The sequence below is a fragment of the Nicotiana tomentosiformis genome, chromosome 9 (genome assembly GCF_000390325.3).
Source record: "Nicotiana tomentosiformis chromosome 9, ASM39032v3, whole genome shotgun sequence".
Taxonomy (NCBI): domain Eukaryota; kingdom Viridiplantae; phylum Streptophyta; class Magnoliopsida; order Solanales; family Solanaceae; genus Nicotiana; species Nicotiana tomentosiformis.
Window position 1 is genome coordinate 19,337,925 of NC_090820.1, and position 24,521 is coordinate 19,362,445.

General features: G+C 37.5%; 1 protein-coding gene and 1 long non-coding RNA gene across 15 annotated transcripts in view; one reads left to right on the top strand and one right to left on the bottom strand.

The window, feature by feature from the left end:
* Positions 1–24,521, bottom strand: part of LOC138899410 (uncharacterized) — a 303,148-nt gene that overhangs the window by 245,155 nt on the left and 33,472 nt on the right. The gene's annotated exons all lie outside the window — the stretch shown is intronic.
* Positions 12,965–23,688, top strand: LOC104094646 (pre-mRNA-processing factor 19 homolog 1-like). Its single transcript, XM_070185697.1, has 18 exons — positions 12,965–13,130; positions 13,259–13,344; positions 15,628–15,699; positions 15,818–15,880; positions 16,440–16,526; positions 18,262–18,403; positions 18,484–18,605; positions 18,773–18,889; positions 19,629–19,724; positions 19,828–19,887; positions 20,607–20,681; positions 21,468–21,572; positions 21,681–21,797; positions 21,910–21,987; positions 22,092–22,188; positions 22,682–22,733; positions 23,005–23,075; positions 23,172–23,688. Exons 1-18 carry the CDS (start codon positions 13,118–13,120, stop codon positions 23,282–23,284), a joined length of 1,566 nt encoding a protein of 521 aa, XP_070041798.1. The 5' UTR covers positions 12,965–13,117; the 3' UTR covers positions 23,285–23,688.

Consider the following 24,521-nt stretch of genomic DNA (forward strand, 5'->3'; position numbering starts at 1 on the left):
GGGTATTACTGTCGATTTGTAGAGGGTTTCTCATCTATTGTAACACCTATGACCAGGCTGACCCATAAGGGTGCTCTGTTCAGGTGGACAGAGGAATGTGAGGAGAGCTTTCATAAGCTCAAGACAACTTTGACTACAGCCCCAGTATTGGTATTGCCTACAGGTTCGGGGTCTTATATTGTATATTGTGATGCATCGCGGATTGGTCTCGACGAGGTGTTGATGCAGGACGGTAGGGTGATTGCCTACGCGTCCAGACAACTGAAGGTGCACGAAAAGAACTATCATGTCCACGACCTTGAGTTAGCAGTTATTGTTCATGCCTTGAAGATTTGGAGGTATTATTTGTATAGTGTTCCTTGTGAGATTTACACCGATCACCGGAGTTTGCAACATTTGTTCAAGCAGACGGATCTTAATTTGGTTTAGGGGAGGTGGTTGGAGCTGCTTAAGGATTATGGCATCACTATTTTATACCACCTTGGGAAGGCCAATGTGGTAGCCGATGCTTTGAGTCGTCGGGCAGAGAGTTTGGGGAGTTTAGCATATCTACCAACAACAGAGAGGCCATTGGCGTTAGATGTTCAGGCCTTAGCCAGCCAGTTTGTGAGATTGGATATTTATGAGCTGAGTCGAGTATTGGCTTGTGTGGTCTCTTGGTATTCTCTTTATGATCGTATCAGGGAGCGTTAGTATGATGACCTCCATCCGCTTGTCCTTAAGGATACGGTCCGACACGGTGATACTAAGGAGGTCACTATTGGAGATGATGGTGCATTGAGGATGCAGGGCAGGCTATGCGTGCCCAATGTAGATGGTTTGTGTGAGTTGATTCTCCATGAGGCTCACAGTTTGCGGTACTCCATTCATCCGGGTGCCGCAAAGATGTATCAGGACTTGAGACAACACTACTGGTGGAGGAGAATGAAGAAATACATAGTGAAGTATGTTGCTCGGTACCTAATTGCCAGCAGGTGAAGTATGAGCATCAGCGGTCGGGTGGGTTGCTTCAGAAGTTGGAGATTCCGGAGTGGAAATGAGAGCGAATCACTATGGATTTCGTTGTTGGGCTCCCATAGACTCAGCGGAGGTTTGATGCAGTTTGGGTGATTATGGATAGGCTGACCAAGTCAGCTTATTTCATTCCTGTGATGACTACGTATTCTTCCGAGCAGTTGGCTCGAATTTATATCCGTGAGATCGTCAGGCTTCATGGCGTACCGATATCTATCATCTCTGACCGGGGTACGTAATTTACATCACGATTCTAGAGAGCCGTACAACACGAGTTGGGTACTAGAGTGGAGTTGAGCACAACATTTCACCCTCAGACGGACAGTCCGAGCGCACTGTTCAGATACTGGAGGATATGCTATGCGTTTGTGTGATAGATTTTGGGGGTGCTTGGGACCAGTTTTTGCCATTTGTGGAGTTTGTTTACAACAACAGTTATCAGTCCAACATTCAAATGGCACCATATGAGGCTCTGTATGGTAGGCGGTGTAAGTCCCCAGTAGGTTGGTTCGAACCGGGCGAGGCCAGATTATTGGGTACGGACTTGGTTCAGGATGCCTTGGAAAAAGTTAAGGTGATTCAGAATAGACTGCACATAGCCCAGTCCAGACAGAAGAGTTACGCAGACCGAAAGGTTTGCGATGTTGCATTCATGGTTGGAGAACGAGTCTTGCTCCGAGTTTCGCCTATGAAGGGCATTACGAGGTTCGGAAAGAAGGGCAAGCTGAGCCCAAGGTTCATTGGTCCTTTTGAGGTGTTGCGGTGTGTTGGGGAGGTTGCTTATGAGCTTGCCTTACCTCTCAACCTAGCATGAGTTCATCCGGTATTTCATGTTTCGATGCTCTGGAACTATCACGGTGATCCGGCTCGTATATTGGATTTCAGCTCAGTCCAGTTGGACAAGTATCTATCTTACGTTGATGAACCAATGGCTATTTTAGACAGGCAGGTCAGAAATCTAAGGTCAAAGAACATTGCTTTTGTGAAGGTTCAGTGGAGGGGACAACTAGTCGAGGAAGCGACTTGGGAGACCGAGCAGGATATGAGCAGCCGTTATCCTCATCTTTTCACCACTTCAGGTATGTCTCTATGCTCGTTCGAGGACAAACTATTATTTTAAGAGAGGAAGGATGTAACGACTCAGCCGATCATTTTGAGAGTAATAGCCTCGATCCCCTATTTATTGTTTTCCTCGTACCTTTTTTTGCTTATGTGACTTGCTGGGATGTTTTGTTTTTGGTTTCGGAGTGTTTTGGGACACTTAGTCCCTAAAACGAGAGCTTAAGTCTTAGGATTATGACCGTAGTCAGAACTGTATGAAGACGACTCCGGAATGGAGTTTCATCAGTTCTGTTAGCTCTATTGGGTGATTTTGGATTTAGGAGCGTGTTTGGATTGTGTTTTGGAGGTCCGCAGCCCATTTAGGCTTGAAATTGCGAAAGTCGAATTTTTGGAGATTTGGACCGGTAGTGGAAATTTTGATATCAGTGTTGGATTCTGATTCCGGAAGTTGGAGTAGGTCTATAATGTTGAATATGACTTGTGTGTAAAAATTGGAGTCAATCGGACGTGGTTTGGTTGGTTTGGGCATCGATTGTCAATTTTGAAAGTTTCAAGTTCTTTAGGTTTGAATCAGAGGATGATTTGTGATTTTAGGGTTGTTTGATGCGGTTTGAGGGCTCGACTAAGTTTGTATGGTGCTTTAGGATTAGTTGGTATGTTTGGTCGAGGTCCCAGGGGTCTCGGGTGAGTTTCGGATGGTTAACGGACTTAGAATGGAAGTTGAAAAATTTCTGAAGTTTGGTCTTTTGCTGATATGATCGCACCTGCGGGGGTATTAGCCTCAGGTGCGAGGCCGCAGGTGCGGTAGGTTGAGCGCAGGTGCGGAAGGGGTGGAGATAAGTAGAGGTCGCAAGTGTGATGATTTCTCCGCACCTGCTATAGCGCAGATGCGGACCAATGGTCGCAGAAGCGGAGGCAGCCAGGGTTGGTCGTTTTCGCAGGTGCGCCCATATTTTTCGCACCGGCGGGTGTGCAGGTGCGAGCCCAGGCTTCGCATGTGCGAAAATGCCTGGGCAGAACCTATTTTAGCGGGGTTCCGAAATTTTTGGCCATTTCTAACGTGTTGAGCTCGGATTAAGGCAAAATTTTGAGGCATTTTCAGAGGAAGATTGTAAGTAACGATTCTTAACCCCTTTATGGTTATATTCCACTAATCTATGATTATCATTTAATTTCGGATTTTGGGTTGAAAAATTGGGAAAATGGGGGAAAGGTTCTTCAACCGAAATTCTGAATTTTGATTGGGATTTAGACATCGGATTTGGATAATTTTGGTACGAGTGAACTCGTGAGTGAGTGGGTGTTCATATTTTGTGACTTTTACCCGATTCCAAGACGTGGGCCCGGGTCGACATTTTCTGGCGAACTTTAGATTTTTTTGTTAAAATATTGATTTCAATAATTAGATGAGTCTATTATGGTTGTATTCATGATATGCAATTGTGTTTGGCTAGATTTGGGTCATTCAGAGTTAGATAATCGAGGAAAATCTTACGCATTGATTGAGCTTGACTCGAGGTAACTGGTAAGTGGCTTGTCTAACTTTGTGTGGGGGAAATCCCCTTAGGATTTGGAACTATTATGATATGTGAGTGTCGTGTACGTGAGGTGGCGAGTACGTACACGGGCTAGTTGTTGTAAAATGTAAAACCCGATTTGTTTATTGAGCATCAACTTGTTCTCCTTTTATTTTGAGTTGTACCATTTTAATGAGTATTGATCTGTTTTCATTCTTAATTGAGTTATTCCAATATGTGTAGCTATCATGTTTAGTCTAATATCGTATGTCTACGTGCTTTAACTGCTTACTTGAACTATGTGAAGCCTGCCTAGTTGATTTCCTGCTTTTTCCTTGTTCTTTATCAGTATAGCCGTATAAATCTTACTGTTAACTGTTGTAATTGTCATTTGATCTACGTATTTACTTTTGAGACTACGAGGCGGTTCCTCGGGAGTTCTCCCTGCATATTTACTTTGGGACTACGGAACGGTATTCCGGGAGATCCCCTTGTCTTGGATATTTACTTTGGGACTATGGAACGATATTCCGGGAGATCTCTCTGTCTTGCTTATTTACTTTGGGACTATGGAACGGTATTCCGGGAGATCCCCCTGTCTTGCATATTTACTTTGGGACTACGGAACGGTATTCTGGGAGATCCCCCTGCACATTTATATTTGGGACTACGAGACGGTATCTCGGGAGATTCCCTGTTGTATTTCTGGGTATTGAACTGTTGCCTTTTGTGAATTCTTTCTTGTTAAATTTTAGTCTTTATTTTACTGCGATATTTCATTATTGCCTTGCTTTATTATCATATTCTATTAGGGCCCGGACATGACCCCGTCGCTACTCTATCGAGGTTAGGCTTGGCACTTACTGGGTACCGATTGTGGTGTACTAGTGCTACTCTTCTGCACATGTTTTTGTGTGCAGATCTAGGTATTCCTTATCAGCCGCACTATCAGTAAGCCGGGATAGCTTCAAAGACTTCAAGGTATATCTGCCTCATCCGCAGACCTCGAAGTCCCCTTATACTCTTCCCCATGTCCATTATCTTCTGTATTTTCTCTTGACAGACTCTGATGTATAGAGACACTAGATTTTCCTTCTGTAGTTTGTGATTCACGATGTTCCAAGTTTTGGGAATGTTGTGTAGTATATTGAGGAGTTGATTATTTTACATGCCAAGTGGCATGGTACTCAGTTATAGTGTTGTTGCTACAGTTAGTTGTTAAATTTATATTTTCATTTCAGTTATTCCGCAAAATATTAGGCTTACCTAGTCATAAAAGCTAGGTGTCGTCACGATGTCATAAGGAGGGGAAATTGGGTCATGACAGTAAGTGTATTGAAGATCCCTCTAAAGTCATTCCAGTTGAAGATGTCTAGGTTACAGAGCAACTATCATATGAAGAAGCTCCCATTGTTATACCAGATAGACAAGTTCAAAGATTGAGAACTAAGGATGTAGCTTCGATTAAAGTACTTTGGAGAAACAATAATGTGGAGGAGATGACTTGGGAAGCTGAAGAAGACATAAAGACTAGGTATCCTCACTTGTTTACGCTTCCAGAGGAGGGTCAGACTGAGACATCACAACCTTTAGGTACGTATATGATACTAGATTCTTATGTTAATTACTGTCATTGGTCGAGTGAGGCCATTGGTATTATTGATGATTGTGACCCTATGTGGCTTTGTGTTTTTGGGTTTTCCGCGTGACAAGTTGGTACTAGTACTGTTATAGAGGAAACTCTGCCAGAATTTCTATAGATCTCTAAGAGTTAACATTTGAGGATGAGTGTTTCATCCCGTGCTATTTGATGTTACCTCCATCGACTATTTGATGTTACCTCCATCGACTATTTGATGTTACCTCCATCGACTATTTGATGTTACATCCCGTGCTTTCGTTCTATGGCTTGAGTTGCTCGGCATGTGTAAATAGACCTGAGCCATGAAAGAATTTTGGTCATATATAAGTATGCAAATAAAGATCAGGTGTATAAAAAGATGAAGTCTCGAAATGATGTAGGACTTATAAGTGTGACGATGATGGTTAGGAACAATAGTTGGTGTTTGCAAAATAGGCTACACATTGGCGGTGATTACCTTGATAATGAGTTTAATAAATATGTTAAATAACTTGGAATATATCAAATTGAGGTCAAAGAGTTTATGACGTGCATTAATTATATTTTGTAGTGTAGTGGAAGAAAGAACAAAAATGGAATTAGCTAAAGATGAAAATGGACCCTACCATAATTGAGGATGGACACCTTTTCACGTGGAATACATAATATGAAATGAGGAAGTGACTCATTCACTCTACATATAGGTGATCTGGTGGTTGTATGTAGGGGTGGACAATTCATATTTTATTATATATGGGAAGTGAACCCCACGGCCCAAGGGGTTATGAATTGTCTTAATATACTACTTTAATTCAATTAGTTTCTTAGTGAGAATAAAGGCAGCAATGAAAGTTAGTTCTTTCTTACGGTATGAAGAGTTCTTTAACTTGAATTGAGGAAGCAAATTTATTAATTATATGCCATTATTCAATTCATATAAACCCCATCTCAATCAACTAGAAGCCTTTTACAATTGCACCTTATGGACAACTATCTCTAAGGAAACTGTATTGCAATTTTCTTATTGGTTTGGAAAATTTGTGTGTAAAGGTGTTGGGAAGGCTTATCTCCAGTTCATCTTATCCCTTTTCTTCAAATAATTAAGGTAAGAATTCAACAATCATTCTACATAAGTTTATCTTCAACTTAGAGAAATCCTTTAATTTCTTATTGATGTAGAAATAAAGGTTCTTGTAGTATATTTGAGGAGGATTTGGTTGTGTTGAAGGGTTAGAAATATAGTTATAAATATGTATATGTTTTGTTATCCTTGTTGTTCAAGGTAATTTCATACCTTTCTCCATGTATTTGAGGTCATTTGGATCATAATATTGGTTATTGATTAAGTGTTGTAGTTGTTGAACGGTTTTGAGTGGTTTCTCAAGGTATCATATGGCTGAAAATTGTGAAATATAGTTGTTTGTGATGGTGATTGTGTTGTGAGAAGAGGATAAGAGCTAGTGGTGTTGAATTGCCATTGTAGGATGAGATGAATCTTATGCACCCTAAGTGTTCCATAAAATGTCGTAGTGAATCCAATTCTTGGTTTATTGATTCGATTGTGATCCAAATCATTTATACAATGTAGATTATCATTCATAAAGCATACGAGAACTCGGGAGCTATCGCTAGCCAAGCAATAAAGGTATGTTAAGGTTATTACTTCTTTCCTTTTGGCATGATCCATACGATACAAACGAAACGAGTAAACACGCAACTTTCATAAATGTCTCTATTCATAGAAGCACTAGGAGTGCCTATGTTGTTGATTTTTCATGTGTCTTATTATTATATATTATGTTCATGGGTCTAAAACAAATATGTAAGTGGATAAAGTTTATCCGAGAGATCTTATTGACTTACTTCATTATGCATTACATTCATTTAAACATGTAAATTGACCCATGACCAGATAGCGTTATATATGCATATATTATATGTATATGGGATATAGGGAAAGGTTATGGCGTTATATACGCACCTCCACCTGATTAGTTTGTATACATTGATGATTTCGCCCACATAGGCTAAGATGATTTGATGGGATGCCCTCAGAAGCTTGATGATATTATGTACGCATATACCTATGCATGATATGGCATTTACACGCATATGCATTATATTATAAATATTTTCATGATTCATAGAGCTATTCAGACTTACATGTTGAGTTCTTTACTCCATCTTTCTTTCATGCCTTTTATATATGTTTATTTTTATGCCTTACATACTCGGTGTATTATTCGTACTGACGCCTCTCTTGCCCGGGGGCCTGCATTTCATGTCGCATGTGCAGATAGACAGTCTGACGGTCCCCATCCTTAAGATCCTAGCTCAGCGAGAGTTAGTGTGCTCCATTTGATCCAGATCTGCTATTGAGTTTTGGTACGATACTTTTGTATACATATAAGGATATGACGGGCCCCAGTCCCATCCTTTATAGAGTTTTACACTCTATTAGAGATCTGGAGACAATCATGTATAGTTGGATAGTATGTGGCCTTGTCGGCTCGCCCTACTGTATTCCACATGTATATATATATATATATATATGTCTGTTGAGTATATCTCCTCACGTATGTTATTCACACGATTCAGCAGTTTATGGGCAGATATTATGCATGACCTACACTTATTTCATATTTATATCTTAGACGTATGCTTGGGGGTATTCGGTAGGTAGAACTCGGGCACTCGTCACAACCCATCGGTTTGGGTCGTGACATTTTTTGTAACAACCCGACCGGTCTTTTCGAGTATTACAACCTCGTATCCTTATTTACTGCTCAATTTATGCTTTTCAGTTGTTATTTGACTTGCCGAGGGTAATTGGTTCGGGTCCGGTGAGGTTTGGAATGATTTGGAATACTTGGTCCGGACAATATAATGGTCGAAGAGTGAATAAGAGGCGGGGAAGCTTGGAGGAAAATATGTGGTGCATTATGCGCCAAAGAACAGGTCTGTGGGCCGCATAACTACCGCAGACCCAGGCATGTGACCCCACAATTTTGGGCACCAAATTTTGCGGCCGATATGCGGACCGCATATCAATTCTGCGATCGCATATGCGCCCGCAGAGTGTGTTTTGGGGCTTCATTTTTCTGGTTTTATAAACCCGACCCTATTATTATAAAACACTATTGGGGCATTTTGAAGGGTTTGATATAATATTTTAGAGAGAGGTGAGAGCATCTTAGAGAGAGAAAGTGAAGACCTAACATCAATTCTTGTTCAAGGTTTGAAAATTTCACAAGGATCTTGCTAGGGCTTCAAAGATGTAGGAATGTTTTCCCCAATTCTTCAATTTCGAGTTTGGAGTAAAAGATGGGGGATTAAGAGTATGATTCTTGGGTGTGAGGGTATTAATTATACATACACATACCAATAAGGTTTGTGGAAAGATTGTTGAGTTCAAATGGGTAAAGATTGGGTTGAAATCTTCAAAAACTTTAATTGAAGAATTAAGGATCGATGCCGAATTTTTATGAAATTTGTATGGTTGGACTCATGGTTGGATGGGCGTTCATATTCCGTAAATTTTGTTGGGTTCTGAGATGTGGGCCCCACAAGTAATTTTTGTGTTAATTTTGGATTTTTATTTGAAAATTAGCATTTCCTTATGGAATTAATTACAATAATTGGTATTGACTGAATCGAATTAATTGTGGCTAGATACGAGGCTTTCGAAGACCAATTCTCGTGGCAAGGGCATAACGGAATAAAGAATTACACGGTTTGAGGTAAGTAACAGTTCTAAATTTGGTACTAAGAGTATGCAACCCTGGATTATGTGTTATGCGATTGGTTTGAGGTGACGCACATGCTAGGTGACAGGCGTGAGGGCGTGCACCGTAGAAATTGTGACTTGGTCAAATTCCATAGAACTGTATAGTTGAATAATCTGTTGATATCTGTACATTCTCTACGTGTTAGAGAAAATTGAGCTGAGACTCGTATTAAAAATCATGCTTAGACATGTGTTGTTATTGTTAGTACCCATTGGGGTAATCTGTGTGGTTGAATTATATGCTCAAATTGTAATTTCACACTTAGTCATGTTCATTCATTTCATATCATATCTCAGTCTCTGTTGTTATTTATGGGTACATTATATTATCATTTTTGGGCTGATTTTCATGACATCTTGAGCCTGAGAGACTGGAAAGGTTGATAACTGATTGAGACTGAGGGCCTAATTGTGAGGATATTTATGTGATCGAGCTGCGTGCCATAGCATGTTTCATTGTTATATGCCATGATTGGCTTGATATGGCGCTTGGGCTGAAGGAGCCCTTCCAGAGTCTGTAGACACCCCCAGTGAGCGCAGGTACCTACTGAGTGAGAGTGCGAGTGTCGAGTGCCGAGTACTAAGTGATTGAGATGAATGAGTGATTATGAGGAATGAGTGACTGTGAGGAAATAATGATTGTGGGGTTGGAGTGAATGAGATGACTGAGTGACTATTACTCTGAGAGGATGCATTGATTTTATTATTGTTGCACTTCAGCTGTCACATATCACTATTTTGGAAATTTCAAAAAAATATTATTTTCTGTTTCAATCAAATTTGATATGAAATTATTGTGGAGTTTTAAATGTTGAACTTGAAAGCATGCCTACCCCTTTATGTTGGAAAATACTGTATTTGGACTTAACTGAGAAGCTCGTCACTACTTTCAGTTCCTTATTTATTATTGTTACTCGCTGAGTTGGTTGTACTTACACTACACCCTGTACTTCGTGTGTAGATCCAGGTGATCCCAGACCCAGGGGGTGTTGATTATTTCACACAGTTAATTTTTCGGAGATTCAGAGATAACTGCCATGTTTCGCAGACCTTGTATTTCCTTCTCTATCCTCTTATTTATTGTATTTGGTCTCATATCATTATAGACCCTGTTTTCCAGACTTGTAATATATAGATACTCATGTACTCAGTGACATAAGGTTTTGGGAGTATTTGTATCGGAATTTGCGAGATTTTTGATATTGTATTAAACATTATGTTTTTAAACTTAAAGAAAAATGTGGGTTATTGACGTTGTCGGCTTGCCTAGTACTGAGATATGCGCCATCACAACATGTTAGTATTTTGGGTCGTGACATATTTAGTTTAAGTGTTTGGATGGACAACTATTTGGGTTTATTCTTCTAACTATCTAGCCACTCATTCCTGTTTGGGCTTGAACCTGTCCGAAACTAAAAAGACAGGCCGTCAACTTGTGCCGAAATACAACAAATAATTGCATGGTATATCCCCCAACAGGACTGGTCTTGGCAGAATATCTTTGTCTTTTATGATCTCAGCGTAATGTTCAGTTTTTTACGTGAATATTATAGTTCTTCAATATTTAAAACTTGAATTTCTTATTTAATGGTGGAAAGTAGATGATTAATGATTCATTTGTTAAAGTCGTTTGAATTTTGTTAATTTTTGTTTAAATTTTTAGTCAAACACCGATTTGGTGATTTACACTAAAAAGCTCAAAGCTCCATTGTTGGATTTTAGAAAGTATTGAAGAAGATAAAATGAGTCTTTTTGAATTGATTTTATTTGACAAATTTTGTGGTTGAGGAGTATTTGTGTTGGTACTTAGAAGCTTTGTTTCGAATTTTAGATCATTGAGCAAATTTTGGGTGGTTTGATCGAAATTAAAGTTGCAAATTCGAAGAATACTTCGTTAAAGTAACACAAAAAATTAAGCTAATGTTTCTTATTAACATTTTCATATAATTAGACTGGTTTTGGAACATAGTCGTGAGGGTCTCACTATTATCAGAGAAATTTTCAGCTTTCGATCATCATCAGATAAATAATCACCTAGATATAAATGCCTTGACTAATGATAGTCTCATAACCTGTATACGAACAATGGTGTTATGAACTGAATTCAGAATATTTAGAATTATGCAAAAAGGAAACTGATTCTTTACTGCATAAAAATCTTATTTTCTAAGAATCTAGAAATACATTTCAAACATTTAGAACTCCTGCACCTATTACTATTTATTCACATGGATCTGATACCATTTCGTGCCAAGTGAAATTAATTTTTTACTGCATAAAGGTCTCATAAGACCATCCATGTTTAAATGGTCTTGAATATGTTCGAAACTAAAGAGACATGCCGTCAGCTTGCGCTGAAATGCAATAAATAATTGCATGGTATATCCCCAAATAGGATTGGTCTTGGCGGAATGTCTTTGTCTTTTATGATCTCAGCGTAATGTTCTGTTTTTTAAGTGAATATTATAGTTATTCAATATTTAAAGCATGAATTTCTTATTTAATGGTGAAAAGAAAATGTTTAATGACTCATTTGTTAAAGTTGTTTGAATGTTGTTAATTTTTATTTAAATTTTTAGTCAAACACCAATTTGGTAATTTACAGTGAAAAGCTCAAAACTCCATTGTAGGATCTTAGAAAGTATTGAAGAAAATAAAATGGGTCTTTTTGAATTGATTTTATTTGACAAAATTTGTGATTGGGGATTGTTTGTGTTGGTACTTAGAAGGGTTGTTTCGAATTTTAGATCATTGAGCAAATTTAGGGTGGTTTGATTGAAATTTAAGTTGCAAATTCGAAGAATACTTTGTTAAAGTAACACAAAAAATTATGCCAATGAGGTCGACTTCAATTAACAACTTAACATATATGTAAAGTAAATATAGTATAAACTCTACAAATCCAATAGAGAAATCCCTAAAAGTAAAATAATGTCAACCTGGTAAACTTTAATGAACAACTTAACATAAAGGTAGGGCAAAAATATAGCATAAACTATACCAATCCGGTAGAAAAATATTGAAGAACAATAATTGAGTGCGGGTCAATGACTTAATTTTTGAATACCACTAATCACCCAAGATCTAGTTGGGTAGGCCATATTTGTATAATTTTTTTTTCATCTTCTTTTGTGACCAAAATTAGTATTAGCGTTACATCGTGCACGTTTATTTTCTGTACCAAGATAGTGTCCAAGACCACTTTTGTCCTCGAATAATTTATTAGGTACCTATTACCTCTCGCTATTACAAATATCAACAACTCTATTCAATAAAGAAAAAAGCATTACCTAATATTTTCGTGACAAGATATGAATAGTTGCCTCTCATGACCCGTTTCCACTTGAATGACTGTTACGCTACAATTTTGAATGTTTGTATACATTATTATTAAAGAATAAACATACTAGAACAACTAATAATTTAACCTTCAGCCAAGATTTTTGCTTCCCTTTTCCAATTGTATGTAATCCATCCTTGATTCCTTTTCCCAAGTTTTTTTTAATTAAATAAATGAGACGAACAACTTTCTTACTTCACTAGTTATTATAATTAATATGTTTATCTTTAGCTTTCTTGAATTTTAAAATTCGCTTCAAATACCTAAATGACATACGTAAGTCTAAAGGTAGCTCCTGCTAATCAACTCGTCAACCAATAAAAATGATGAGGTTATAATTTACTAGAAGATATTCAATGACCTAGTGATTAATGGATTTGATTGATAAACATAAGGTCTTATGTTTAAATCTCAGTGGAATCAGAAATAAATATTTTATATCTATCCAAATTTTGATGAATAGAATTATATGATATATGTTGTTGGGAGATAACAAGTCAGTTTAATAAAAAAAAGTTTCAAGTAGTAATGTTTCAAAACTTACCCTAATTTCTTAAAAATTAATCATAAGGGTGAAAAATGAGAAAGGATTAAAGTCAAAAAGAGACGGAGGCGGATCCGGGTCGGGTCATGCTATATCCCATAATCATCTGAAACCCTCGAGCAGAAAATCTTCTTTTCGTCCCCTCTCCCTCGCTCTCACTGTGCATCAGCTCCAGCTCCTTTGGTGCTCCTTAAACCCTAACTTCAGCTCTTTCTCTTTCTCTTTTTCCACAATGAACTGTTCAAGTAAGCTTCACTCCCTCTCTCTGTTTCTTTACTTCCATTTTCATGTAAGCGTATTATTTATAATATATAGTCCTTTTGATTGTCTCTGATCTGTAGTTTCTATTTTTTGTATAAATTTTTCCGTACAGTTTCCGGCGAAGTGCCGGAGGATCCGGTGGTGTCAAAAAAGTCCGGACTCCTTTTCGAGAAGCGTTTAATAGAAAGACACATCTCTGTGAGTTTCTATTTTTTATTTGAGCATTTGAATTATATACGCGGACAATATGAAAGAGTTTTACGAATTTAGTACAGTTTTACTGGATACACATGTGCTATAGAGAGATATATGTAATTTGTGTTAAAGTGACTAGTAGTGTAAAGATTCTCTACACTGTCAGGAGTATTAACTTATATATGGTTACAGTATCAGTACAGATTTACTGGCTACAACATGTTATTTTACCTTCCTTTGTAGGTTATGGGTCTATGCTGTCTGTGTTCTGTACTATCCTTTGTAGGTTATCTATCCATGTTTGCTGTAAAAAGCTATCTGTAATTTGCGTTAAAGGGTCTAATAGTGTTAAAGGTTCTTGACATTGTTAGAGTATTAAGCTCATCTTTTAATGCTGTTTCAATGTGTGTGCGTTTGTATGACCGAGTTATTTCTGGCAATGGGGGTTCGGATAATGGCCTGCCCCTCCCTTAAGACCAACCACCGCCTTCGAAACTAGGAGAAATGGGCCTGTCCCTTCTACCCTTTTTCACTTAACTACTAGGCTTAGTTCGTATGACATAGGGCTGAATCTGTCACAAGTCCCTCGACGTTTTGCCACTCGAACCTTTGTATGCATTCTTTTTCTCATGGTGTTTTCACTTATTTATGTGGTTCAGTTTGCGGTCAATCTTGAAAAGAGAAAGGTTCTATTTCCGAGCTTGTGTCATGTAAAATGTAGGAAGGAATGGAACAATAACAATTGTGCCTCAACCTCAAACTAGTTAGGGTCGGCTATATGAATCCTTTATATTCATTCAGTTCAATTTGGGTCAGTTTCATTAAAAAACTTACTAGTTTGTCTTTGGTATATTTTCTCCAGTACAAAATCTGAAACATTGGGTCCCCCCCCCCCCCCACACACACACACACACACACACCACAATCCCCCGCTTTATGTTCCTCCCCAAATGGGTTCTGTAATAGCTATTGGAAACTTAAGCGGCGCCAACTTAGGTTTCCACGAAAAAATGTAAAGATTTTGCTAAAGTAAAGTAATTTTATTAAAGAAATCAGTACCAAGAAGGTACTGAATAGATTATAAAACTCAGTACTTTGAGCAGAACCTTCACAAAAACAGAGCCTAACAAGTCCATGAAATCATACTAAATACACTTTCTCCTCTAAGCCAACGGAACAAGTTCTGGAGACATATAAATTTTACAATTTCATTCCGTTCGTTTTTTCCTTCAAAACATTTTTTGTTCCTCTCCTGCCATACTGTCCAGATGATACACATGGTATTAGCTCGCAAGTTTTCCTCAGTCTTCTCTTTACCCTTTGTCCTTGCCAACAGTTTAGTAATTCCTTAAAGCTTTGTGGCATTACCCAATGAACACCAAATATATTTAGAAATAAGCAGCAACCCACCCAAAAACGTGATGATTGCAATGTATCAACAGATGATTAACAGTTTCTGCACAGCATTAACCCAAAAAAGCATCTATTACATAAACTGAATCCCCTTTTCTGTAAATTATCCTGGGTCAAGCAAGCTTCATAAGCAGCAACCCACCCAAAACATGCAGTTTTCGTTGGGGTTCCACAATAGTTTCAAGGGCCAGAATGTCTCCAAATCAAGTTACTGATCTATTCACAGCCAGATTTCACCATATATATTCCATATTATCTGCAAGACAAACCTGAGTGTCTTCTTTGTTTCTTCAATATTTATTGTCTGCATTTTCTGCAAAAAGCACTATCATCCATCCACCAATCTTTGAACTTTCTCCTAAGCTGAAAATTCCAACCATTTTGCATAAAGCAGTCAGCCATCAGGCATTCTTGATTCATCACCAGACTATAAATGACAGGAAGTTGATCCTTTAACCGCCCTTCTTTAGACCATTTATCAGTCCATAGTTTGATTTTCCATTGCCCACCTTTAATTTGATATTATTCTTAAACTCTCCCCATAAACCTGCTATTTGTTTCGATATGGCCACTCCATAAGAGTTGTTCACAGGCTTAGGATCTCAGGATCCTTCCCTTCCATACATAAGATTTATAACTGCCTTCCATATAGCATATTGTTATCATTCCATCTCCATATCCACTTATAGAGGAAAAAAGATTGAGTAGAAAGATTAGCATTCAATCATCCATTTTGCTTGATTGTGTGAGAATTTTCATAGTTCTTTGGAGGGAGAATGTTAGCATCTTTTTTGGATAAAGTAATATGTTCTTACCTCTGGCTAAATGCTGCATTTTCTCAAGTTTATATGTGTATCTTTTTGGTTGGTACAGGATTATGGTAAATGTCCCGTAACCGGAGAGCCATTGACGGCAGATGACATTATCCCTGTTAAAACTGGCAAGGTAATACTATTTTGAAATATATAACATAATATGCCTAGTTTTTCTCAGTATTAGCTTTATGGCATGATCTCAATTGGGTTTACATCGTGGAGCTTACTAATATTGGTACTTATTGCAGATAGTGAAACCGCGACCTGTACAGGCTGCAAGCATCCCTGGGATGTTGGGAATGTTTCAAATAGTACGTGTTTTTGATCCTTGATTTTCTGCTTCCCATTTTTAAGGTTTGTTGTGCGACATTAATTAATATGTAATGCCGAGGAACTTGACTACTCAGTTATCATTTTGCAAAGCTATGTTTCTTCATCATTCTTTGAAATAGTATTAAGCACTCATGCAAAGATTATTTACCTTTGAGGGTTCTGTTGGAAAATTAAGAAGTTTTTGTCATGATATGCCCCATATCTCTCAAAATGCTCCTTTTTATTTAAGCGGATTGCTTAAGTATTGCTTAGTTCATTGTTCAATTAGAAAAGAGGCGTGCAACCCAGGTTAAAATCATCATCTTGAAATTTATGATCCTAGCTAACTTAGTTCATGAAGCTTCTAAATAAAGCTTTTGACATCATTAGATATGATGTGCCAAATTCAGCAGGATGATTTCTGTTTGTTTATCCTATAGTGTTTTTATCACTTTATACTTCACATGTGGTGACTACTAAACTAATTACCATTTATCTTGAAGCAAGTATCTGTTACATTTGATGCTTCTGTAGTCTTAATTTTCTTTTGTCTCTTAGGAATGGGATGGTCTGATGCTGTCAAATTTTGCATTGGAACAACAATTACATACTGCAAGGCAAGAGCTGAGTCATGCTTTATATCAGGTGAAGGAAGTGGCCTACATACTTTTAAGTATCTAGAACTCTTTATTCTGGAGAGTTTATCCTTCAGACTGTCTTTTACAACATAGGATCAATGATTGTTTTTTTTGGAACTTTAAGGTCTTTCCTAGGCAGTATCGACATTAAGGCAGCCTCAGATACTATTTGATGAAAGAGGAGAGAGGATGTACAAGTTGTAAATTCTGAAAGCTAGGTGTTACAAAGCATGAGTAGTACTTGAATCGATTTTTCTATGCAAGATGATCTTGTATATGAGATCGAGAAGACCTACTCCACCGGTTTTATAGATTATGCATACAGATAATAGTTGGAAGTTGTTCAACATCAGAATGAGCATCTAAAATGATATTTGCTACAGTTCCATAGAGACATAAAATAGAACTATATATCTAGATGTAGTTATAATTTCGTCTCTTTTCCTTTGCAATTTAGGGCTTGATTGGCTAAAGAGTTTGAAGCTAACTTATCCGAAGAATAAAAGAATAAAAAAAAAATAAACGGTCCGAAGGTTTTGGTAAAGACCCATTTTATTTTACTAGGCATTTTATTTTGTACAGTGGAAAAATATACAAATGAAGGGAAAATAATGACCCACTAGTAGCCATAAGAGTGATACGAGATGTCCAGTGGATGAAACTAGCACAAATTTATAATTAAAAGAGCGTAAACAGCAGAGTGAGTTAATGTGTTTCTTATCTGTTGATGTTAGGGCTTAATTTAAGTTGGAAGTTCTTTTGTGCAAGTTTTTCCATTATAACAAGTCATTTATTGTTTCAAGTTTTCTATTTTGTATAACGGGGAATAAATTCTTCTATAGTAAAACCCAACACCCTCAAACTCCCAACCTAGGAGCTCAACATTGGACCCTTCTTACTTTTGCTCCCTTTATGACTCAAACTCCAGCCTTATCTTTGTGGGGGGGGGGGGTTACTACCAAGCTCTCTCTCTTTTTTCACAATGGACAAAAGAATTTTAAGCATATCAAAGAAATAAGTAGTGTCATATTGTCTTTAAAGTGACATGAGTTTTTTTTGGTCTATGCCATAAGTTCTGCTTAAAAATTGGCACAAGAAGAGAGTGGAAATTCGATTTGAGCTATAGAGAAAGGCTTAGACCAAGGATCAGATAGTCAAATGAGTTTTCAGTTTAAAAAAGGGATAGATCTCACTATAACGAGGTTCAGTTTAAATCGGGTGGAAGCGAGTGGTTTAGTGGCTTGGGGAGTCCATTGCATCAAGAGTATAGAGACTGATTGGGCCCAAGGACCCTTTTAGCAAACCAGGAATATAGTTAACAAAGAGGTAATTGTACTTGTGTCGGTTGGAGTCACAATTGAGTAGAATTAGCATCCTAAGATTTGATACTGTTGCTTTTTGTTCCAATAATCAGGTTCTAGATTCACTGTATTTTTGTTATCTTTTCTATTTTTGACGAGAAGGGTGTCTGTGCCTGTTTGCGCGCTTGCTACCTCCCACCAGCACAAGATACCGAGTAACTTTTCCCACAAGGCTTAGGCAGATGGAAAGAAGTCACATAGTATTTTTCTCCTGTCTTTCAAATCCAAATTTCCCTCTTCTCAATCTCCAAAATTGACATCTAGATAATTTTCTCCTGTTCTCTCGCCCTACATTCTTCTAGTAGCTGCTTCTCAATATTACAGTTTTCTGCGTGCTTCCCCTGGTACATCCCTTGCGAATTTTATGTATTGTCTTGGCAGCATGATGCTGCCTGCAGAGTAATTGCCAGGCTGAAAAAGGAAAGGGATGAGGCAAGGGGGTTGCTTGCCCAGGCTGAAAGACAAATACCCATGGCAGCCACTACAGCAGTTGGCGCTACTGCTTTAAGCAATGGGAAAAGAGGTAGTTAATTTTTATGCTTTGCGTGTGTCTTAACCATCTTCTTTTTCCTTATGATTCTTGTTATCAACTTGTATCGATAGCTGCCGAGGATGAGGAGATGGGTCCTGATGGCAAGAAAATTCGCCCTGGAATATCAAACTCTGTCATTGAGACTCTTACGGAATGTAATGCTGCTCTTTCACAACAAAGGAAAAAACGACAGGTAATATCTGCTACACACATTTGGAGGGTTTTTTAAGTAGGATTGTGAGTATCCTTTGTTACTTTCCCCTCATTCTCTTCTGATATTGTATTATATGAGCTTTTTCCTTGCTGCTGCTTCTCCCAGTAGGAAGCAAAATGATTATTTCACTTTTTTTTCTAACCTAGATACCGGCAACACTGGCTTCTGTGGATGCTCTGGAAAGATATACCCAACTGAATAGTTATCCTCTTCACAAAACCAACAAACCTGGCATTTTGTCTTTGGATATTCATTATCCTAAGGTAAGTTCTTTCTTCTGTTTTTTCCCTTGATTTGTTTTTAATTATTGTTCACAAAGGAGATACAGCTAAAATCTGTTACTTGGACCTGGGTATGGTTACTTATTCAATGCAGGCGTGTGAATTCGGAACCCGTAATTGCACCTTTTCCTGCTAAGTATTAGTATAAAGAGATTGGAAGTACTGACACCCAAGTCACACCCGTTTCACACTTATGTTGATGCAAATTAAGGATCCATGAAAGATATACTAAAATACATTCCCATTTTGGTTTCACAGTAGCTAATACGAGTCATTTGTTATTCAAACTTCTGCTTTTAGTACAGATGCATAAAGTTAGTGGCTTTTGCATAAATGGCCTTGGCGTTGAAAGTTGTCCTTTTTTCTACGTAGATATTGAGTGCTTATCCAGATAAACATGTGATAAAATAGTTACTTGTGTTAAGGCACAAGTGGTTTTACAGTACTAGGTTCCTATGGCTATGGATTTGGAAGGTGAGTTAGTTAGATCTAGAGCCTGCTCATATATCTGCATTATCACATTTGTGCAAAACCGAGGAATAACTTATTGTCATCAAGAGATTCTCTTTAAAGATGAAAGTTTTGGTTCATGAGAAAGTCAAAAGTTGCAGATATTCGAATGGTTCGTGCCACTTAATTCTTATGCTTCCTTGTTTTCTTGGTGCATATTTATGGTTAAACTTCTTTCAGCGTCTCTAATATCTAATTTGTGTTCTGTTAGGATTTAATTGCTACTGGTGGTGTGGATTCAAATGCTGTGGTCTTCGATCGTCCTTCAGGACAGATCATATCAACACTAAGTGGTCATTCAAAGAGGGTCTGTCTTCTTATTGACATTTCTTTTTCTTACTGTTACTTGATAATTCCTTAGCTGTGTTTGCTTTGCAAAATTTCTGGCTTAGTATATTCTGCCTTTTTAGGTTACCAGTGTAAAATTTGCGTCTGAGGGTGAACTAGTGGTCTCTGGCTCAGCAGATAAGGTAAGCCTGACTGTTTCTCTTTAGTCAAGTTGAACATGCACTTTTCATTCAATAGTATGCCTTCATCTTGTTTTGTTGAAGCTTATACTTTCCTTAGTGTGTTCTCCCCTTCTACGGTAGGTTATGTGCTACTTGTTAGGAATAACTGGAAAGGGTTCACTTGTAAAGAATATCTTAATACGAGGTCACTGATATTAGATGTTACAGTACGGGGTTTCTTTAAATTTTGCCACCATATTTACTCTTTGATATGTTTCCAAGAATAGACTGGATAATAAAAAAGAAAAGGATTTGTTTGATTAAACAAGTGTTTTTATTGATTGTTTTGTCCCTTCAGTTCTAGCCTCTAGGTTCAGATCTGGTTAGTACTAGGATTTGGAAGTTCTTTATATGACAGAAAAAACTTTAGAGTCAAATACTGGATAATAAAAAAGAAAAGGATTAGTTTGATTAAACATGTGTTTTTATTGATTGTTTTTTCCCTTCAGTTCTAGCCTCTAGGCTCAGATCTGGTTAGTACTAGGATTTGGAAGTTCTTCATATGACAGAACAACTTTAGAGTCAAATGTTTTTGTCATTTCAGATGGGTTTGGCACCTCAGCTAAATAATAGAAAATATAAACATTAACACTGTTGTTGCGTAATGCACAGTTGCATGACTAGCCTCAGTGGCACTCTTCCGTTGATGTTTTACTTAACTGTGTAGTTGAGTTTTGCAGACAGTTCGTGTGTGGCAAAGTTCTGAAAATGGGAACTATGACTGTAGGCATGTCTTGAAGGATCATACGGCAGAGGTAATTTCATATTAGCATCTCATTGATCAATACTGAAAGTTCTGATATCAACTTACCTTCTTATTATCTAGGGACAAAATGCTGGTAATAGTCCTGCTTGATTGTACAAAACTTAATATTTTGGAAAACAAGCTAATAAGCTTTCCAGTGTTGATCCTTAATCTCGGTGCCCCTTTTAGTATTCCATCTTTTTGGGTATTTTGTTTCTAGGCTTAGATATGCGAATTGTGGAAGAGATCATTAAGAAGTGAAAGATGGAGATGGAACTCATATATTTGGACTACTGCTTTGCTGTACTAGAAAATTGTAGTTTTCTATATGTACTGTTATATAAATTATTAAGAGTGGATTATTTGTTCACGCAAAGTGCAAAAAATGAATTTGATCTGAAATTACTGGGGGAGTATTTCTGTTGTCCTTGGAGTTGTGTTTGCCTTGTGGTGAAATTCTTTCTTCTGTTCCCAGACTATCTTCATAGTGAGCTTCCACCTCTTGAATGAATACCTGCTAGTTTTTATTGATTTGTGCTATCACATTCTGCTTGAAGGAAAAGTAAAAAAAAGAAGTAAAATACATTGTTGGGGAATAAGGGGGTGGTGGGATATTTCAAGTGGAAATCAATGTTTTGTTGTCCCTGCTATCTAATATAAGTCCTCCAGACCCGTGAAATTGCCGTCACCCTTCACATTTTTATGATGCTTCATTTTTAGGTTGTGACTTCTTCAACTGGATTTAGTGTACTTTCTAGCCATCTAATTAGATATATACATCTACCAATGATTACAGGTGCAAGCTGTCACCGTCCATGCGACCAATAACTATTTTGTGACTGCATCTCTTGATAGCACATGGTGCTTTTATGATCTTGCTTCTGGCTTATGCCTTACACAGGTTTCTTTTTTCTCTGGCCTCTCATTCTCAAGAAACAATGTAGAGTTGTCTAGAGTCGTCGACTTTTAAATTTATTGACTTATTAAAAAAGTTCAAATTATAATGCAGGTAGCAGATGCTTCAGAATCTGAGGGCTACACATCCGCAGCTTTCCACCCTGATGGTCTGATCCTTGGAACAGGGACCTCAGGGTCTCTGGTTAAGATATGGGATGTAAAAAGTCAGGTCTGTTTTGCCTCAAAGGTAGCAAATACTCATGTCATTCCTCTTCTTCATTCCAAGGAGTCTTACTGTGTTTGTGCGTGTGTCTCTGTGTTTTTCTGGTGCTTCTCTTCAGGCGAATGTTGCAAGATTTGATGGCCATGTTGGGTCTGTAACTGCTATTTCCTTTTCAGAAAATGGTTATTTCTTAGCAGTGAGTGTTCTAATACCGAACTTTTGATAATCCTCTTTTCATCAGCTTAAAGCGGTTTATGATTGAACTTGTGACCAATGTTTCCTTTCCGTATTAATCATCAGACTGCTGCTCATGATGGTGTTAAACTTTGGGATTTACGCAAATTGAAGAATTTCAGAAATTTCTCTCTTTATGATGAAAATACACCAACTCAATCAGGTATAACCTAACAGCATTCTACTGAAGAAAAAAAGTGAAGCCATGTTACAAATCAAAGAAGCTTTGGTAGTTCGTACACAAAGATATTTAGTGTTTGCATTGAGTATTTATTGAAGGCCAAGGATTTTGTTTCATGGATGAAGTACTGTATATTTAAGCATACTAGCTTAGGACACCGCTGTTTTTGATAAATTTCCTTTTTATAGTCTGGAAGCGTTCACATTAATGAGTTACAGTATGTTTTGAGTATGCTATCTCAGGTTTTATAGTCTGGTAGCTTTGTAAATCAAAAGTCTTCTTCAGAGCTTTTCATTTTTTACACTGCGTTGGCATACAGTTTACCGCACTGGCTCCTTTCAAGTAGTGTTATATCAAGTCTATCATACTTCCATCTTTCTCATGTTTTTAATTATTTATCATAAATTCATCTCCTATAACAATTTTATGCACATCTAAGATCATCTAACGTTGCTGCTTCTCCTTTTACTTGTAGTGCAATTTGACCATAGTGGAAGTTATCTTGCCTTAGGAGGCTCAGATATACGGTAAGACACCTGCACAAATATTGGGACTGGATAACTCTCTGATTCAATGTTCTCATTTTTTTTAACTAAAAAGTAATTCCTTTTTGAGTCTCCAAAGACTTTGGCATAGCTCAATGAAAGAAGTAGAAACCAAGACACTTGGTGGATTGTTTGTCATTGTACTTTTGATTATCATTATTCTCATTGCCACTATGCATCCCTTGTCAAATGATTCTTGGAGCTTTCTTTTGGTCAAGTAGAGTTAATGTCATTTCTTTCTGTGCTGAATCAGAGTTTTTCAAGTCGCCAGTGTTAAGGCTGAATGGAATCACATCAAAACCCTCCCCGACTTATCAGGCACAGGTATAGTCTTCCTCTTTTTTTCTAGATGGGTTTTTGACTATTTCTGTTGCATGTGTTTATAAGGGTAATAATAGTCATTGCTGTCGTCTAATGCAGGTAAAGCGACATGTCTGAAATTTGGTCCAGATGCAAAGTACATAGCTGTCGGATCTATGGACCGGAATTTAAGAATATTTGGGCTGCCTGGCGAAGATCAAATGGAGAGTTAGGCTCATTTCCAGCATGAAAGCAAACAGTCAACGCCACAGCTTCGCATCTGCTGAAGACCACTGTATTTTCTCTAGGGGGAAGGTTGATGGGTCCCGTTCTTTAATATGTAATTCTTCTGGTTTATGCTGGATCTTTGGGTGGGCTGGCTAATAGACATACCATCAACTTGGGATAACATCCGAAGTGCAGAGTTTATTTGGTCATCTCAATACCATCCTTGGGTAGTCTATTGTATCATTGTTGTAACCATTGCCTATCCTGGGAGCAAAAGTCTGAATGGAAATGATCAGTTACAGTACATTGAGATGTCAAGTTAGTAGCTAAAGAGCAGATATTGCATATATTTATGTTTTCCGACTGGGACATTCAAGTTACCAATTTATCTAATACGCTTTTTACCTGATTTTCACCCATGTTAACAAGGTACTGATTCAAATTCTCTGTTGTGTTGTGGCAGGTTTCTGAGAAGCATGTACTTTTTTCTTCTTTTTACCTTTGTCAGAGGAAATATTATGTCTGCGAGTAGGTCATGGATGTCAAATTGGGGAGCTTTTTTAAAATTTTGTTTTCAAATATCTATTTATAGTTTTTAGTTATTTTGGGCAGATTTTGAAAATAAATTTTCAAATCCCAAAAACAACTCTAGAGTGGTTTTTGAAATTTCTGAAGCTTTAGTCACGGAACTTCAAATTCTTTTAAATGTATGTGCAAATGTAATTTCAACTTTTAAAAATTATTTTTCATCTCAATCTTTAAAAATTTATTTTTTTGAAGTTTTAACCAAATTTATGTTCAAACGCTAACTTAGAAACAACAAATAACTGTTCACAGCTTCGATTAAATACTGCTGACAAGGCTTTCATATTGGTCGTGCTTGCAATCTTTTTATTCCATTGGATACCCGCTATTCTCCACCGGCATAGGTACCACATAACTTTGCCTATCAAAACTTTGGTAAAGGAAGAGATTATCTAAGTTTTTAAGTTGTCTCTACTAGGATTTGAACATCAAAATTTTTACCTACTTCATTAACAGCTAGATTACACATTTGGATGCATTGATTGTGTTTGCGAGGTAGACTGTCCACTTTATAGGTTTTGGTTTGGAGTTTTGACACCTTTGTAAACTTATTATAACAAGTTCTCAAATCTCCAACGCCACGCCTTTTCCAATCAGAAATGTGATTTTCTAACGCTTCGTTGTGTAGATAATAGAATTTGAACACAGAAATGTGAT

What these genes read in the sequence shown, in the direction of transcription:
- LOC104094646 (XM_070185697.1), top strand. An exon ending in TGAGTCATGCTTTATATCAG is followed by an intron (nt 16,527 to 18,261) that starts GTGAAGGAAGTG and finishes TTGTCTTGGCAG; the next exon opens with CATGATGCTGCCTGCAGAGT. An exon ending in AAATACACCAACTCAATCAG is followed by an intron (nt 22,189 to 22,681) that starts GTATAACCTAAC and finishes TTTTACTTGTAG; the next exon opens with TGCAATTTGACCATAGTGGA.